Genomic DNA, 16,730 nt, shown 5'->3' with positions numbered 1-16,730 from the left:
AAATCAGATTACGGTGTTTAAGAAATGACCATTCTAGGCCCAAAATATTCTTGGATGTGCTTAGTGAATACAATTTTCACCATCACCCATTCAGATTGCAGTTTAACTTTGAGCGACATGCAGATTCTCTAGATGGCTTTAGGCAGTTGTGTTGTAATAACATTAAGAAAGCCTTGGCCAAAATGACAAAAAGAATATTACTGGACACTGAAATGAGAGTTACGTAAAAAAAAAAAAAAGTGAAGCAAGAATGGCAAGGTATGAAACCAAAGGTCAAAGCCAAAAAAAAAACATACAAAAGTTCAAAACGTGAATCAAAGACAAAGTCAAAATTCAAACCAGAAATCTTTTGCCTAATTTATAGGGTCACACACAACGGTTCCTGTTTAAGTATTTTGATTCCAAAACGTGAATACTTATTTCTCTTTGCCGCAATCTTAAATAAAATTGACCAAAAGATCTGAAAACAAAACGACTGGCAATGGATACTTTAAGTGTGAGCAACATGGGCAGAGCCATGAAAATAAAACTCAAAATGTGTGCAATATAATCACCACAAAAACGATAAAATAAAATAAATACTAATCAAAACTAATTAAGATTGATCAAGAAAAGATTTCAGACATTAAAAATGTAATATTTGTGGTAAACTGTTTTGTTGGTTTGGTACTTCCCGGCATGCTTGCAGATAACTTTGTTTTTTAAGTTTATTCTTAGAGTTCTGACTTTAAAGTTAATTGCTTTTCAGCAAGCAGTTTAAAGCATTCACGAATCCTCTATATTTCCATCCATTTATTTTCTTAACCTTCTTCTCTGGTGGAGGTTGTGGAGTGGGTGAAGCCTATAAAGGCAAACAACAGGCACAAAGCAGGAACAACACCTGAAGAGGACACTAGTCCATCAGAGGGCACACACACACACACATACCCACTAGGGCTAATTTAGCAATGGTAATGCACCTAACCTGCATGTACCCAGTACCCAGAGGAAACCCTTGTGGACACAAGGAGAACATGCAAACTCCACGCAAGAAGAACTGGGGCATGAAGGCCAGTCTCCTTGTTTTGAGGCAGCAGCGCAACTCTGCACCACTGTGCCTCCCTGCTTTTTAAGATTTTTGTTTTTTTATAATTTTTTTAGTAACACTTTAGGTACGGAAGAAATGCATCTATTACTATTACAGTATGCAACAAGACCTTAATAAGTCTTCATATCACTTATAAAGTATCTGTAAAGTGTTTGTTCATCTCTGCAAAGTGACCTACTAACAAAGCTTCACTTTGGAGTGGTCTGAGGTGTCTTAACTGAGAAACATTTCTCTTGATATTACATATTTAGTATAAGACCTGTAAATCCTTCATATTAACAAGTAATTTTACCATCCTGTCAATATGCCACACTGCACTGAGATGAATCATCTATCTACTGATGCTTTATAAGTGTTATGAAGACCAAAATAAGCAATTGTTAAGGACTTGTTAAATGAGAGGAAATGAGTAATAGATGCAGTACCTAAATTGAAGTGTTAACATTTTTTTTTTGTTCAAGTGCTAGTGATTCCTAGGTCTACATTATAGAAATGACAACAAACAATCCCTTTAACGGTATGGGAAACTGTTAATTTTGTTATTACCTTATTTCAGGTAAAAAAAATGGAAACAGACAATCAATTTGAAAAATGCTGTTAAATACTTCTTCTAAATTCACTTATAATGTATCATTTGTTTGAAACTGCTTAGTTTCACATTTATCCTTTTTAATTTGTGTCGAATATGAAAGGAAACAGTGTATTTTAATAAAAAAACAATTCTCCTGGTGCAATACTATGAAGTCGATGACAAAACAGCATGAAAGTAATTTTTGAAAGATGCGCTGTTTAATTTTTCCGTGATTAATTACATTTGGCACTAATGAAAGATGTCTACTTGACTGGTGTAGATATGCACATGCACGTGTAAAGATTGCACGTATTTCACAAGCATTAGCCTGATGGCTCTATTCTGACTTTTTATTTCTGAATGTTTTCAATATTCTGGTGGACTGGTGCCCTGCCCGGGGTTTGTTTCCAGCCTTGTGCCCTGTGTTGGCTGGGATTGGCTCCAGCAGACCCCCGTGACCCTGTAGTTAGGATGTAGCAGGTTGGATAATGGTTGGTTAGTTGGTTGTTTTCAACAATGATATACTACAGAAATATTATGAATCTGAACTTTATTTTAAAGATTATTTTCATATATATAAATACCTGTTTTTGGCTCCACAGAAAAGTAAGGCTGACCCTGCATAATGCTATACACAACCCTGGCACTGTTTCCATACGTTGGGTCATCAGCATCAGTGGCAGTCAGTTGTAAAACAGAGGTTCCTATAAAAAAAAAAAAAAAAAAGATTGCATTTTAGTAACAAGGAGTGTTTAAGATTGGTACCATGGTTCATGTTGTTACCTCATGTTGTTACACTACACGTGTCTGGTGTGTCGATGTACCCAGCTATGTAATGGTGTCTTGTCCAGGATTGACTCTTGTCTTACATCTGATGCAACTGGGCTATCATGTAATAAAATAAGTGAACCCAGAAAGTTGATCAATTAAATGAGGTATGTTAAACTTTAATAGAAGAATAGTGTAGCAGTCAGACTTTAAAAGGTATCAAAGAAAACATGCATCATTTCCTATGTGGCATATTTAGCAATTGTGTGAAAGAAGACCGCAAAGATTAAGCAGTTAGCACAGCTAGTTAGAGCATGTGCCAATAATGCCACATTGATTCTTGTTTGGGCTAGTATCACAGTACGGTTCAGATCAGTACGCTTTAGCCTATGATTATAACATGCTATTTAATGTTCTTCTTTTTTCTGCTTTTTTGGAAATGTATGCTTGTTTAATATATATAAAAGGCCAAGTTGTAGTGTATTCTGTGAATGTAAAATTAAAATTGATTTTTTGACAAGTACCTTTTTTTAGATTAAGACTCCAGTTCAAAGCTAATGGCTAATTTGGCACAGTAGTGTTACTATTGGATGCTTGTTATGTGATGAACATAATAAGGTGCCATCATTGCCAACCCTAAATAGTGTCTGGTGTTATGAGAGCCAGGCTCAATTCGTAACCTTTGTAAGAGACGGCCGGCAGCCCAACCCTGCCGGGATGCCCAGGATATGGAAGGATGGGGGAAGGCAGCTTCTTTAAGGCATTACCTCTCCTGAGACACTAGATGGCAGCTTCCCTGGAGTGCAGAGGTGCCCCGGATTCCCACAGGGCACCAGGGGACTTGGAGTTCTTTATCTCAGCCCTGCTGGGTTCTGTGGGTGCTGCCAGGGGGTGCTGTGGAAGACAAGGTGTTCGCCTAGTCCGGAAGTGATGGCAGGCCATGTGAGCAGAAGCACAGAAGTACTTCCGGGTTGACCAATATAAAAGGGACCGCCTTAAACCTATTCGATGAGCTAGTTTCGGGTGGAAGTTGGACAATGCTTGCTGGGAGGTGTGGAGGAGAAAAGAAAAGAAGAAAGAGAGAGAGAAAAAAAATAATAGTGGGCTTTATTGCCTGCTTACTTGTGGCTGTGGTGGTGGAGAGCATTGTAAAGAGCCTGACAAAAATAAACATGCTTTTGGTGCTTTTAACTTGTGTCTTCAGTGTCTACGTGTTGGGTTTGAGGAGCGACAGTGCCCTCTACTGTCTACACCTGGCTCTTTCATAAATACATTTCTGCCACTGTTGATGTGGATGTACTTACTGTATGGAGTTACAAAGAAAGACAGAATGAGAAATGACATAACCAGAGGAATAACAAAAGTAGGAAAGATACAGTATATGTAAGAACGTACAGGAAAATACTTTGAAGTGATCTGGACATGTGATGAGGAGAGACTATGAATATGTAGGCAAAAAGTGATGGAAATGGGAGTATAGGGTAAGAGAAAGCGAGGGAGGCTGAAGTGAAGGTGGGCGAATAAAATAGAATATTTAAAGAAAATGGGTCTGACTGGGGATGAGGTGCAGGTCCGAGCTGTATGGATAGAGCTGACCCCCACATAGAAATGGGTAAAGAGGAAAATAAAAAAAAAGAAGACACTCCAGTCACACATAGGACATGAAATGTGTGAAATCCGGAAGAATTAGGTGTTATCAAATTGTTTAAGCTAGCAGGGGATGCTGTGTATAATTCCGCAACTTCACAGAATGCCTGTGATGCTTAAAATAATTGTAAAGTTATTCTGAAAAAATATAAAAAGCAAGCAGAAGCAGTGGCCTTCCCTTGTAGCTAAGGTGTCAGAAGCAATTCACAGGTGAGTGATAACATGAGTTCACATAGTCAAGATAAGGCGAGAGGAAAATGTGAAATAGCACAGCCTTGTAGTGAAATGGAAAAGATTGCACTAATCAAATGACATTAATAAGAGAGTTAATAATAGTTTTTTGAATATGATTTTTTCTTTTCTGGGCTGACTGTCTTTAATTTACACCTCTAACTTATGTATGTCCAGCACACTCATTATAAGGCAACATTATCACAATTATAAGAAGGCTGTTGCAAAAGTTCGTCAAGAATGTCAGATCTTTGTGTCCTGAATTGTCAGCTGAACAGCTTGTATGGTGCTGGATTTAATTTTTTTTTTCTACTTTGGCTGATTATTTAAAGGAAGAGTGTTCCTTTTTAGGAATAAGTTGTAAATACATTATGTGAACTGCATTTGTCATTATGTAAAGGACTTCATAGGCAACTGACAGTAATGTAACTCAAATATTATTTATACATGTTAATTAGTTTCATAAAAAGGTTTATTTTCGTATTTTTGTAGTTGAGTTTTGCAACCACTGGAAACTGATCAAGAATTCTTGAATTGATCTTTAGTGGAATATTCAATTTTTAGTGCTGTTGACTGATCTTTTCCTGTATCACTTTTGAATACCTGTCATGCCTAAATTGGTTTGTATTTGGAAATAGATTTATGAATTTGGTTTACAATAAGTCTGCATTTCACAATTACTACATAATAGGTTACACAACAGAACCCAAACACTGTATATTATAACATTCCACGCAGGTGGTGCAATGGTTGCGCTGCTGCCTCGCATTAAGGAGATAATGGGTTCACATCCTGGGTCCTCCCTGGGTGGAGAGTGCTTTGAGTATTGAGAAAAGCACTATATAAATGTAAAGAATAATTATTATTTGTAAACCCATATAATCCAATTTATGGTCACAGAGCTTATCCAGCAGACTGGGTTAAAGGCAGCAAATGATACCAGGATGCCAGTCCATCACCAGGTCCACATACAAATAAGTGTCAATTTGAAATCACCAATCAGCCTAACTTGCACTTCTTTTGGGGATGTAGGAAGAAGACCCTCAGAGACAAAGGGAAAATGTGCAGACTTAACACGGAGAACATTTAGGTGCAGGGTTCAAAACCAGAAGACTGGATGTGTGACTAAATATCACAGGGGACAAGCCTTACCCAGCTTTCCAGTACAGCAAGAAAGCAACATAACATTTGCTGTATGGTTTGAGCTCTTTAGGGGTCAGAACTCAGAGGTGCTGTGGTCGTAATGTCTGCCAGAGAGAACTATTGTCTGATGGCCCTGAGACATTCTAGACCAGCGTCAAAATCAAAAGTAGACATAGAGAGTACATTATCATGATGCTACCTACCTGAGAAGGGAGTGGAAGACTCTCTAGTGAATTTGGAAGCAATAGGGAGACCATTTTAAAAGTGCAGTATGTCATAATGACATTCTTTGCAATTGTATTTGACTGCATACTATGTTCTGATAATCATTTTTTGACACTTAAATGTGGGATGAAGGAAACACTCCTTTCTCCTATTGAAAACATGAGTAAAATGAATAGGATAATTGACTGCATCTCATGCCAGGACATATTCTAAGAATTTTCCTCCAACATCCCCAAAAACATGTAGATTGTGTGAATTGGAGACACCAAATTGGCCTTGGTGTGAGTGTAATTGTGTTTATGTTGTGATTGACTGATGTTCTGTTCAGGGATATTTCCCCGTGGTATATAATTCCACAAAAGGTTGTATTTTCTATATAAAATCTATGAGAGATTTCACCTAATAATAAACACTTTACAACTGAGAGACCGTAAAGCCTATGTCAATGAACAGGATAATTCAGGATTAGATTTAGCAGCTTTTGAAATTTTATTGTTTTGCTTTCACCTTACCTGTCATTGACATTTCAGGTACAGATGCTCTGTAAGGTCCATCCAGGAACTGGGGTTCATTGTCGTTAATGTCTTGAATTTTAACAATAAACTCTGACTCAGGTTCCAATGGCATGCCAGTCTGTCTCTGCACTGCCTGGGCACGGAGAACATACTGGGCTTTCTCTTCTCTGTCCAGCCGCTGAATTGCATGAATGTCACCAGTGTTGTCATCAATAGTGAACATTGTGCCAGCACCTTCTCCAGAAAGGATGTACCTGATAGACCCATCACCTCTGTCCATGTCCGAATGAAGCTATAGAGAAAAAAGGTGTACATTTGTTACTGTTCATTATCTATCTATCTATCTATCTATCTATCTATCTATCTATCTATCTATCTATCTATCTATCTATCTATCTATCTATCTATCTATCTATCTATCTATCTATCTATCTATCTATCTATCTATCTATCTATCTATCTATCTATCTATCTATCTATTCTTTTTTAAAGGCTTAAAACTGGGTATTGTAAGTATGATATGTATAAGCTCATGCAGCCAAAATGTTAAATCTCTTCTTGTTAAAGTCAATGAACTTATGAAGTACAGACCTCTATTGGCTATTATGATTAATGTGTGAATATTATATTGCTAAATAGAAAGATTCAGTAACTTATTAATAGAATGTGTGAGTCTTCAATACACTGCTATCAACTGGGAGCTCTGTACTGGAAGCAAAGGGTGCACTAAATGTAAGGTAGTGTGATAAAATTATCAATATTACATGCTGTGTGCTCTAAAAATGAGTATCTACTTATACTACTGTACCCACCAGGCACAGCTTTCCACCGTGAGTGTAACTGAACCTAACTTTCTTAATTTACCAACTGATAACTCAGCAATGGGTCATTTGCTACAACTCAAGGAGTGGGCTTCCAGTTTGGAGGAGTCAGAAATGATGTCTTTTGGTGCATGTTGGTCTGTCTCAGGACAATGAAGGAGGATCCCTTACCTATTGTTGCTCATACCACAGGGCATTAGATCCATACATGTTCAGTCATTTAGAATATGGAACACTGAAGGTAATATATGATGAGGTCCAGATAGAAACCTTACCACTGAAGCTCCTGGCAGCAGAGACTTGCAGGAGGAATGTACTGGGACTCTTGTGTCAGTTAAAAAGGTAATACAATAAACAGAAGATTCCTCCCTCTGCTTTTACTTCTTTAGTCACTCATATTTCCTGATAGTGTATCCTCAACCAACTCACTTAACTAACTCAACACCACCACCACTACCCTACAAACTTGGAGTCATCTTTAAACATCATTTTACCAACCTGGAGTTAATTATGGGATGAAATATTGAAATCCTACAAGGGCATCCTCAAGTAACTTACATTGCCCCACATGGCCCCCGAAGGAACATTTTTCCTATTCTATAGGCAAATGCTTGTGTTGGTTTGTGTGCTACATATCTTCTGTATTTGGTCTAAGGGCCCAGCATGTCCATGGTTGTATAAATCTACTACCACCAGCCAGCCTGAAGTTGATTTTTCCTCTGCTTTAATTATCTTTGATGCCTGGCAGCCCCTTAAAACCCACATGAAGTTCAACCATTGTTCTGGTGCCAGAGAATAACTTCCAGTTCCTCTGAATTTTTCTAGATCTTAGCTGTCTCCATAATTCTACTTAATGATAAACCCTCAGTGTTAAAAAGAAAGCCTTCAAAGGATTAAAAGATTTACAATTGTAACCAGTCAGAAAGTGTCCAAACTTATCAAAATGATAACAGCACAGTTATCAATTACCTTGTTCTTTTTCATCTGTTACTGGGACTCCCTGAAGCTATAGTTCTAAAACTGCCATGCTAAGAAGTGTTTCCCTCAGGGAGAACAAGCTCAGAGTTATGGTTTCAAAGAAGCTTGTCATCTGTTGTTACATCAAATCCTAGCCAATTGTAAAGCATCTACTACCCTTGCAGCTTTTCCTGTTGACATCTCCAAAAATGATTTTCCAGGATTTTATTTTTACATTTTAACCATAACAGCTGCTATGCATATATACACTTATCTTTATTGACTTATGATTTATGAAGTAAAATAAAAAAGAAGCAAGACATTTGCATTAGCAAACTCTTGAGACTTTTGATAGGGATGCTTGTCTATGAAAAGCATATGTGCAGCCAGTTGCTGAAGAGCAAATGTCTGATGGACTTTTGCATTATATACACAACACTCCAATTAGAAATTTACAATGGAAACTTTAGATTTAGAGTGGCACAAGTGGTTAGAGCAGCGGTCTCACTTCTGAAAAGATCTGGGTTTAGTCCAAGCCAGAGTTCAGTCTCTGAGGTATATGCACATTATTTCAGTGACTGCTTAGGTCTTCCTCCATGTAATTGCAAGATAGTTTAATTGGAAGCTCTGAAAAGGCTTGGTATTAGTAAATGTGAGTGTGTTCAAGAATGACATGTGATAGACTAACAATCTATCTAGGGATGGCTGGATCTGTCATTAAATAAATATGTTCTTGTGGTATTTTGGTATCTTCTTAATGTATAGGACATAATGGAGTGATTAAAATGGGAGGGAATGATTTAGAATATTGCTCTAGCTCCTAAAACTGGTTGTCAAATAACAATATCTATCCATGTATTAGTGCTGTAGCAGTATCACCATCATTTTGTAGACAAAAGGCACATCACTTGACTCATTTTGATAGTTAAACATTACAAGCCAATGACTTCCCTTGGCCTTTCTGTAGTACAATTTTCTAAAGAGATTTCCTACTGTTTAAATCTCAGTTTATCGTTGAAACAAGGTTATGTTTATTTATCATATTGAAAATGTTAGATAATCTGTACTTTTGGTACGTTCTGCATATATTCAAAGTGTGTACTAGCAGAACAGTATGGGTAGCTACTGAGGAACCCTATGACCTGTGCATGAAACAAATCTCTGAATTTTAGTCCTGTGAGTACTAATTGTCCTTATGAATTTCATGGTACACGTTGCACACAACATTAGATTAGATTAGAAAGATACCTGTGAAGTTCTTTTAAAGTCATGCTTTTAATTTACTTGCACTTCTCATTGATATTTGTATCACCTGGATTGCATTTTCAGCATGTGAGAGTGTAGGTTTAAATAACAGTACAGAATATTCTGAAAGTCTGTTACAGTACTCCTTACGTCTAAAGATTATTTAAATCCTTTAAAGGAAACCAAAGAACGTGTAAAGTGGGGTTAAAATAATATATATCAGGACTTAAGCTTTCATATACTTAACTTGCAAGTTTACACTTTATAGCGACACCAGTCTATACTTGTCTGCCTGACACTTCTAGCATTACACAGCAAACACAGTCTCAATCAAAAATGACAGACTCACCTTGCCAACATACAAAGGCTCCAAGCCGGTATACTCTTCCAGAACAAAGAACTGATTCCAGACCCAGCCTCTTTTCACCCTTAAGTGATGCATTGCCCTGTCAACATTTTCCACTTGACCTTTTTGCTCTCCATTCGGTTGCAACGTGAGGGCCTTACTAGTAGTGTGCAGTACACTTGCTAGAATTGCAGTACACATGAGAAACGTGGCTTTCAAATATTGATTGTTGGTCATTTTAGAAAGAAAATGTCAAAGTGCAGTGAATGTTCAGAAGAATGCTCCTTTTTGAAAGAGGAAAAAGTTGTAATTAAAGCAAAATACTTAGTAGTTTAGTGGATGGGTTTTTTGGAAGATGTCTTCTTTGAATACAGTATTCTTTGCACTCCTAGGAGAGAAGACAGTATTTAATATCAGCTTCTAGTTACCAAATAGGAAACAATAAGTTAAATAAATATAAAAAAAAAACTTATTTCATTCATCTGTCTTATACCTGAATATACATCATTGTTATTGATTTACTAGATATGCTCTTCTCTAATACTATTTCTGTGCTCATCAGTTCTTTAAGCAAGGCATACTTTAAATTACATGTTTACTAGTCTGGCACATCACAAGTACCAGGTTATTAAAGTGACAAAATATGAAAATATCTGCCCTCAATTTGCAAATTTCACATGCCCTACATAGATAAACATTATGGTATGAGAAACTCCTTAACTTTCCAGTATAATGTGAGTCATTGCACATTTGAATATTCTTCTTGTACAAGCAAAAATATTCTATCTCACAAGATGCACATTATTATGACACAATTAAAATCATTTTTCAATCATTGGTGAAAACAAAATAATGCAGTCATGGCCAAAAGTTTTGAGAATGACACAAGCATTGGTTTTCACAAAGATTGCTGCTTCAGTGTTGTTAGATCTTTTGTCAGATGTTTCTATGGTATGCTGAGGTATAATTACAAGCATTTCATAAGTTTCAAAGGCTTTTATTGACAATTACATTATGTTTATGCAAAGAGTCAATATTTGCAGTGTTGGCCCTTCTTTTTCAAGACCTCTACAATTCTCCCTAGCATGCTGTCCATCAACTTCTGGGCCAAATCCTGACTGATGGCAGCCCACTCTTGCATAATCAATGCTTGGAGTTTGTCAGAGTTTGTGGGTTTTTGTTTGTCCATCCACCTCTTGAGGATTGACCACAAGTTCTCAATGGGATTAAGGTCTGGGCAGTTTCTTGGCCATGGACCCAAAATTTTGATGTTTTGTTCCCCAAGCCACTTAGTTACCACTTTTGCCTTATGATACAGTGCTCCATCATGCTGGAAAAGGCATTGTTCATCACCAAACTGTTCTTGGATGGTTGGGAGAAGTTGCTCTCGGGGGATGTTTAGGTACCTCCAAGCATTGAATGGGCTGACATCAGTAAGGATTTGGACCAGTAGTTGATTGACAGCATGCCAGGAGAATTGCATAGGGCCAACACTGCAAACATTGACTCTTTGCATAAACTTAATGTAATTGTCAATAAAAGCCTTTGAAACTTATGCAATGTTTGTAATTATACTTCAGTATACCATAGAAACAGCTAACAAAAAGATCTAAAAACACTGAAGCAGCAAAGTTTGTGAAAACCAATACTTGAGTCATTGTCAAAACTTTTGGCCACAACTGTAGATCATCAGATGTTAAAATTTGAAAAGTGAGATAGGAGTAAAGAGACAGCAAGTAGGAGGCGTCATTAATGGGAAATGTGGCCAAGGATCTCCCTTACTTCAGACAGAATGGAGTAACCCTAGAAGATTATAGAGAAACTTGTAATAGACCACAGGCCTCCAAAAGAAAATAAAAGCAATGAAAGTAAAACAGACTGTGATGCCTGAACATGACATTAGGAACCGTAGAACAAAAGCCTTGAATGCTATGAAACAATTAAACAAAATAAAAGATTGTGGCCATTCAACGCTTATTCGTTTTCTTTCTTCATTTGATTTTCTGATTTTGGCTATAAAAGAATGCAAGAAGTTAACATGGTATACAATCTACTTTGGTTTAAGAATTCATATGCCATATTCTTGTTTAGCACAGTGGTTAGCACTAGTATGTCATTAATATATTGATGTAACATCTTAGGTTCAATGTGCATGTCCAGTTATGCGTATGATAGTCTGATTGGCTATTGTAAATAGGCATTGGGTGTGTGTATGTGTGTGTATAAGTTGGCCCTGTGATAGGCTGATGGCATGTTTAGGCTTGCTGTCTGCCTTGTGTCCTGTGCTATTAGGATAGGCTACATTACTGAAATGAATTAAGTTTGAGAATGTTATAATTTTTTTATTCAATTGAGTGATTTATGAAGACACTGAGTAGTGCAGACTGTACCTAATATTTTACCATGAGATTAGTTCTTTTGATCATTACCTTTTTCACTTGGCATTTGTCACTCTTAGCTGTGGCAGTTTCTTTATTAAGGGCCACTGGGGCACAAACCTACCAGATGTGCAAAATAGGAAAAAAGCTTTCCTCTATAATTTAACTTACTATTAAAATGTTTATAATAACACTAAACTTTGTTGTATTAAGAATTTTTTTTTTCAATTTTCCATCATTTTTTATTGCTTTTTCTAGTATGTGAAACAAGGGGGCTCCGTCCCCTGCTCGCTTCGCTCGCCTACCCCAGGCGTTTTGAACCCGTGCCCGCCGGGCAGCCACGTGTGAGGATGACACACGTTTAATACGGAGCGTTCGCCCGTGTCATACGGAGCTCCGTCCGCACTATTATGTGGTGCATTGTGGACTACTGCGGACCCCGTAGTGTTTCCTGTTTCAGTTTGCATCTCGGTCAGTCGGGCTTTTGTTTTTGAAGCTTTTGAATTCCAGTCTTCATTATCTGTAACCTTTAGTCCATGTGTTTGGCTCCCTCGTTTAACCTGTTTATGACGTTTTACTTTGCTTTCTACTCTGTCTTTCATTTCTGATCTCGCTGTATTCTGCTTTTGTTTTAATGACACCTGGTCCGTGGTGAATATATTTTCCCTTTTTCGAGTAATAATTTTCATTTGTTTGCGATATTGTGATGTTTATTGTACTGTTAATAATGTATCAATGTAATGTGATTCACCTATGCTGTATAGTTTGGACGTGTGAGGATGACGTATGTTTTCACTCTGGGTCTCCGCACTGTTACTACGAAGCTGTTTCCAAACTATTATACGGTGCATTGTGGAGCACTGCGGACTCTGTAGTGTTTCCCGTTTCACTTCGTATCTCGTTTAGTCGAGCTCTTTCTTTTTGGAGCAGTGCCTGCCTGGTCTGCGGCATTTCAGACGCACGTTGTAGGCGCCTGCGTTCATTAATTATATCCAGGCAGGCGCGTGTTTGTATCTCGGTCACTCGAGCTGTGTCGTGTTGAATCCGTGCCTGCTTTGCCTACGCAGTTTGAGACGCGCGTCGTAGGATGTGTGGTGTGGACGTTTAACTGTCGTTGTTTCTTCCTTTATATTCTGTATCTCGGTGTGCATGTGTTTCGTGCCTAGGTTTTTTTGAAGCTGTTGCATTCCAGTTTTCATCATCTGTAACCCGCGCTCCATGTGTTCGTCCCCGTTCTTTAATCCCTTTATAAAGTTTTACTTTGTTTCCTACTCTGTGTTTTATTTCTGACCTCGCTTTATCCTGCTTGCGGCATGTCAGGCGGTTCGTAGTCTCTCTCGTTTTACTCTGGGGAGGGGGGCTTTGTTCTGTAACCTGCTCTCCATGTGTTTGTCCCTGTTCTTTAACCTCTTTATGACGTTTTACTTTGTTTCCTACTCTGACGGTTCATAGTCTCTCCTGTTTTGCTCTGGTGCGGGGGGGGGGCTTTGTGTGACGCCTGCGCACGTGCGTAGTCTCTCCCGTTTCACTCTGGGGGGGGGGGGGGGCTTTGTGTGGCACTTACGCACTATGTCTTTTGCGTCCACGGGCAGGTCCCTGCGTCCATATCCGGTTTACCATTCTCGTTTAGTAATATGGATTCTCTTCATACAGGGTGCCACAGATGTGTTTCCAGCTCATAGCAGTATTTCTGTTGGCCCTGCAGTATTCTTGTTCTGCCCTTGGTTTTGCATGCACATATGTAAACTGAACTTTCCAATGTAGCAATGGAGTTTGAAGTTTGGAGCCTATTATTCTCAGAATTAAAATGAGGACTATGTTTTTTTATTAATTGCATGTTTGCACTTGGGCAGCACGGTGGTGCAATGAGTAGCGCTGCTGCCTCGCAGTTGGGGGACCTGCGTTCGCTTCCCGGGTCCTCCCTGCGTGGAGTTTGCATGTTCTCCCCGTGTCTGCGTGGGTTTCTTCCCACAGTCCAAAGACATGCAGGTTAGGTGGATTGGCGATTCTAAATTGGCCCTAGTTTGTGTGTGTCCTGTGGTGGGTTGACACCCTGCCCTGTGTTGGCTGGGATTGGCTCCAGCAGACCCCCGGGACCCTGTATTCGGATTCTGCGGGTTGGAAAATGGATGGATGGATTTTTTTGCACTTCCACCTCTAGTTTTTACCAATCAAGTCTGTGTAGCGCAAGCCAGCAAAAAAGTACAAAATGTTCAGTATTATTTGCCCACTTAAAGGTATCCACAGTAATATGAAACAAAATAAAGTACAGGTCAGCCCTTGTAATTTGCAGGTTTGCATGCTATTCATGGATTTGCTGTCAATAATTAATTGGAAATTATTTTGCAAGTTTTGGGACCTATTGCAGAAAAACTCAGCTGCTTAAATGACCTGAAAATCCCAGTAACCTTGGGAGCACTGTGTCATTGAGCAGCTTCAGTGGTTGACACAAAGATTGCTGGGTGAAAGATGAGGCCACTAGATATAAAAGTCAGCAATAACAAACCAGCAGGATCACAATTGCTGTTGTCCTTTTGAAACTAGACTGTGCTTTGTCTGTTTATTGTTTTGTACTTAGTGTTTTGTTGGATTTCTTTTATATCCATAATATTAATTATGTTTGTCATAAATAAACCCACAAGTTCATCTTAGGGTCCACATAAGTAAGGGAACTGCTGAACCACACACTTTGTCTGGGGGATGCCACATATCTTGGTCTCAATAGCTAGTGTTACACATGTGATGTGATTGCGCAGCATTCATTCTATCTCATGTTTCTTGCAACTTTTTGCATCTAAATTAGTGCAATCAATTTACAATATACAGTAATCATGGGCTGAAAATGTATTCATGGATTTTCGCATTTATGGGGGCCCTACGCCTCTAAACCTGTTGATTTCACTGCATTACTGTAGATCAATATCAGAAATGCATCAAGCACAAGTCATTAGGTTGATGTGAATGGAACTGAGTGCCACTCTGATCTTCACCCACCACTTAGGAGGTCCATCCACTTTGTGTAAAATAAACCAGGACTCTGGTACTCTTGTTTGAAAGAAGTGCAGAGTCATAGTGCAGAAAGAGCAGATAAGTTGTGCAGTCCAGAAAACACTGGACCACACAGTGGTTAGCGGTCTGCTCCTGGACAGCCTCAGAGTCCTGCGTTCAAGTTGTGCAGTGTATGTAGTCTACATGTTTTTCCTGCATTACTTTAGTATCTCCTTTTTCACCTCAAAACTATTTGATTCAAATCTTGAAGTCTTGCTGTTTGAATTTAGGCATTTCATAGCCAATTCATTTCCCTGGGCAGCAAACAGTTGCAAGGCTTTCCGTTTATTTTACTATTAAATCTATATGGCCTTATTTTGTCAGATAATAAAGATGTCATAGGGTATCATAAGGATTTGAAGCCAATCAAAACAGACCAGACACCAGCATCCCATCATCTGATTAATTTTTGTAAAAACAAAGTTGCACATCTTGCTAGTCATCCTTGATGAGCAAACCATGAAGAGTTCATTTTGCCATGAGTTTTGCAAAAATCACAAAAATGTTTACGAACTTCACTGAACCCCAGAAATGAGTCTGTTTAAATCAGCGGGGAAGGAGGAACTGAAATAGTTTTGAGTGGATTGTAATGGTGCAATGGTCTTTTAAGTATACCTGAGGGCTAGGGGAAAATATGCCAACTATGCTGGACCGATTATAGTGGCTAAATATGAATATATATAAATATGAGCTGTGAGGCAGCAGTGATAACCACTGTATCTCAAACAACAAAAGATGCAGATGGAATGAATGTCATAAACAAAATGTAACAAACTAGCAATAAGTAAATAATAATATAGATCATGGCACTCACATAGTTGCACTCTTGGGGCACACATTAATCATGCCATAAAGTGGAAGCATGGGACTGGCTTGTTCCGTTGTTTGATATTGCGCCAGGCTAGAATGTCTTGTTTTGTTTCCAATTTATCTGTGCAAATACTTTCATCAAAAGCAAAGAAACACATTGTAAACAGTAATAAATCTTTTGTTTTGATTATTACATAGTGTGTCCTGTGTTTTCTGATGAGGGGAGTGGATGGGCTCCTTTAAGGCTTGTTTTGGGATCGTAGCTGGGCACATGGCTAATTTTCATGCAAAATGAGCCATGCAGTGCTGACGGGAATAATTTTATATATCCAGTGACAGTATTTGTAATATTGTCATTATGGTTAGCTAATGTACCCTTCAAATGAAAATGCTGCAATTTTTTTTATTTGTGTTTTTAATTTAGTGAGAGGGGGAGCTAGAAACAACTGTGAGTGGAAGAACAAGATTTACCCTTGGTAAAATAAGTGAGGTTAAAGGCAGCTAAGTATCACGCATCACTGTCACATGGGTTTATTTCATTGATTTATTTTATTGTGTTCTTGTCACCCAGCGACAGCCACATTGACAATGATCTTAAATCATCATGGGACGCTTGGAAAAAAATGTTCTTGTAAGCTGAATGGTGATTTTCCAGGAAAATATTTGGCAAACAAGGTCTCCTGTGAACACCACATATTTGCTGTGAAAAAACGCTTTGGTGAATTTTGCCAATCAACACTACTAGTCATTAGCAAAAGAAGGACAGATATTTTAGTGAGGCAAGTTCATGTTAATGTTAGAGAAATCTGCACACATAAAGAAAAGCTCTGGTATGCTTTGCCAGAATTTGCATAACTAAAATGTCACAGGTGTTCTAAGGTATCAGTAGGAAAATTCTACAAATAATTTCAGTTTTGAACAACATTTCTAAAACTGAA

At 38.3% G+C, this 16,730-nt stretch overlaps 1 protein-coding gene across 2 annotated transcripts in view; it reads right to left on the bottom strand.

Annotated features, from left to right (window-relative positions):
- Window positions 1–16,730, bottom strand: part of LOC114653479 (cadherin-20-like) — a 134,540-nt gene that overhangs the window by 28,676 nt on the left and 89,134 nt on the right. For both annotated transcript variants that reach the window (XM_028803828.2, XM_051929363.1), the window contains exons 2-4: window positions 9,560–9,944; window positions 6,185–6,479; window positions 2,243–2,362 (exon numbers count right to left, since the gene is read on the bottom strand). In XM_028803828.2, the coding sequence (XP_028659661.2) occupies window positions 2,243–2,362; window positions 6,185–6,479; window positions 9,560–9,793 (649 nt within the window). In that variant the 5' untranslated portion in view covers window positions 9,794–9,944. The remainder of the gene's footprint in view (window positions 1–2,242; window positions 2,363–6,184; window positions 6,480–9,559; window positions 9,945–16,730) is intronic.

This window comes from Erpetoichthys calabaricus, chromosome 6 (genome assembly GCF_900747795.2).
Source record: "Erpetoichthys calabaricus chromosome 6, fErpCal1.3, whole genome shotgun sequence".
NCBI classification, from domain to species: Eukaryota; Metazoa; Chordata; class Cladistia; order Polypteriformes; family Polypteridae; genus Erpetoichthys; species Erpetoichthys calabaricus.
The sequence above is the reverse complement of the archived record's forward strand: the minus strand, read 5'-3'. Positions and strand labels throughout refer to the sequence as shown.